Source organism: Acytostelium subglobosum (assembly GCF_000787575.1).
Source record: "Acytostelium subglobosum LB1 DNA, scaffold: scaffold50, whole genome shotgun sequence".
Taxonomy (NCBI): Eukaryota; Evosea; class Eumycetozoa; order Acytosteliales; family Acytosteliaceae; genus Acytostelium; species Acytostelium subglobosum.
Window position 1 is genome coordinate 1 of NW_012236483.1, and position 2,470 is coordinate 2,470.

General features: G+C 43.9%; 1 protein-coding gene across 1 annotated transcript; it reads left to right on the forward strand.

Annotated features, from left to right (window-relative positions):
* Window positions 1–360: 360 nt before the first annotated feature.
* Window positions 361–1,531, forward strand: SAMD00019534_125790 (hypothetical protein; the record flags this gene model as incomplete). Its single annotated transcript, XM_012892192.1, has 3 exons — window positions 361–622; window positions 705–1,152; window positions 1,207–1,531. Coding segments are annotated over 3 exons (1,035 nt in total), but the record flags the coding sequence as incomplete, so codon positions are not given.
* Between the last annotated feature and the right edge of the window lie 939 nt (window positions 1,532–2,470).

Here is a 2,470-nt window from a genome sequence, read left to right on the forward strand (position 1 = left end):
GTTCAGACACAGGCTCAACCAGTTAATGTCGTCCCAATGCGAGGTGCCACACAACTACAACCGCTGCAAAAAAAAAAAAAAAAAAAAAAAAATACTACACCACTGCATGACGATGACCATTATTCTGGAGGCGGTGGATTTGGTCCAGACTACTCGGATGATGAGGCGGAAGTGCAACAACATCGACAACAGCTCAGTGATGTTTCCAATCGACATGTGACATCAGGTACATCACATCTACGTCAACAACAACAACAACAACAACAACAACGACGACGCAACCTAATCATTCCTGATCTCGATGACGACGATGACTTTGAACAACTCCAGCAACATCAGCAACATCATCAACTTCAATTGATGTCCTTCCAACAACTACAACAAACGAGTGACATTACCAGTAATACACAGCAACAACCGCCAGCTCAAGCAGCACCAAGCACGTCCGATCAAGAGCCATTGCCAGATCCCAATGTCCTATGCGATCTTGAGAATGAAGTTGACATCTCATTCATTGACTATAGTCTGATGGCCGAGTTGGATACATCAATCCTAGGTTCAAATGTTGGTGGGCTAAACAATGTACATTACGCTGAGCCCCTGTTGGCAACGGACTTTATGTGTATGTATAGGCATTGATCAACACTACACTGAATAACTTACTTACCAATCAATCAATCAATCAATCAATCAATCAATCAAAGCAATGAACGATACAGAGGATGACGGTCAGAGCATGTCAGTCATAGCGGTGACAACAAGTCCATCAACGTCCATTCCGTTGACCTCCTCAACGATGTCAACCCAATCATCTTCAGCCCACCCATCGACGCCAATACCAATGTCCTCCACAGTGTCGGAATCCACAACCTCAACTTCCACGACCTCATCTGGAAGCAAACGTAGTATGGACCATCAAGGTTCAGTTGACGAGGGACCAAAGAGACTACGTACTGGTGCACTACAGTCACATGTTACCACATCATTACCAAGACAACCGCTCTACACTGACACCAGTCGCTTCTACAACGCAATGTCGAATACGACAGGATCAGAATATTACGGCACGTTCTGGCCTTGCAAGATTCTCAAGCATCAATACCTAGCGGAGGGTAATACTTTTGAGTATTACGTTCAGTACTACCAGAGAGAGTATGTATAAACATCCTGATGACTGTTGCTTGTATTAACACGATCCATCCACAGCCGTAGAGCTCGTACTGAGTTGGTGATGATCAAGAATGACAAGGCATGGGTGTTGGAATGCAACCTGCTACCTTACAGTCATACATCTATTCCAGTCCCTTTTGAAGAGATGTATAGTCAGGTTAGGATTACCTCTAAGGCATATAAGGAGATCTTCATGGTCAAGTGTCCAAATGGTTATTGGTGTCGAGGAATACTCGTTGATTGGCCTGTTGCTGAACGTAAATCAAAGTTCCTCTCTGTTGTTGCATCTCTGATTGATTGTGACAACAAAGAAATATTGGTACCAACTAGGCAGGAGATGGTCCTTCGCATAGACCAACTGTAGCAATTTTTTATATTTGTAAATAAACTGAATGAATGAATGAATACCAAGCCTTCATTGAATCTGGGACATGACTAACTGATGAACTTCGACAAATTTGGTTGGTGTGGTATGAAACACTACCACCAAACCCCTTGCGAAACAAATGTGTGGTGTGTGTATGGTAGGATGATGAGGTGTGTATGGAGCATCCATTATTGATCAATTACCCTGCAATTATTATTTGTGGTGTGTGGTAACCAACACACCTGTCATCCTCTCCATCTCTCATATTAATTAGTATGAGAGGGACAAACAAGAATCCATCAGCGTGAAGAATGAGATGGCCGAGTTCACTACCAAGTGGCACCTCAGCACTCGCAACAGCGACATCCGTCTTCCGCCTCTGCCGCCAACTATCAACAAATACTTGGTGGCCGAATTCAGAGGCCTACAGTAGAAAAGAAAAGAAAGAAAAAAATCAAGAAAATTCAAAATCGACTAACTTATATATATTATCCCGCCTCTTCAATGACGCCAATTTATTTGCAATAATAATAAACTTCCACTCTAGTCAAAAAAAAAAAAAAAAAAAAAAAAAAAAAAAAACAGTTCTACGTGACACACGCCGAGGTCCTTGCCCCCTTCCTTGCCGCCACGTTCAACAACATGCTGCTCGACCCTGAGACCATCACCAGTGACTTCAAGTGTGGAATCATCCACACCATCTTCAAGAAAGGCGACAGACTGGACATTGCCAACANNCGTCCAATCACCTTACTCAACGTGGATTACAAGCTCCTCAGCAAGGTCATCAATGCCAGACTCACCAAGCTCCTCGACAGTCTGATCAACCCATTACAGAATGGCTTCGTCCCCGAGAGGCTGATCCACGACAACACCATCCTACTGCAGGAAGTCATCGACACGGCTGCCCCAGACATGGCCCCTGGCTATGTC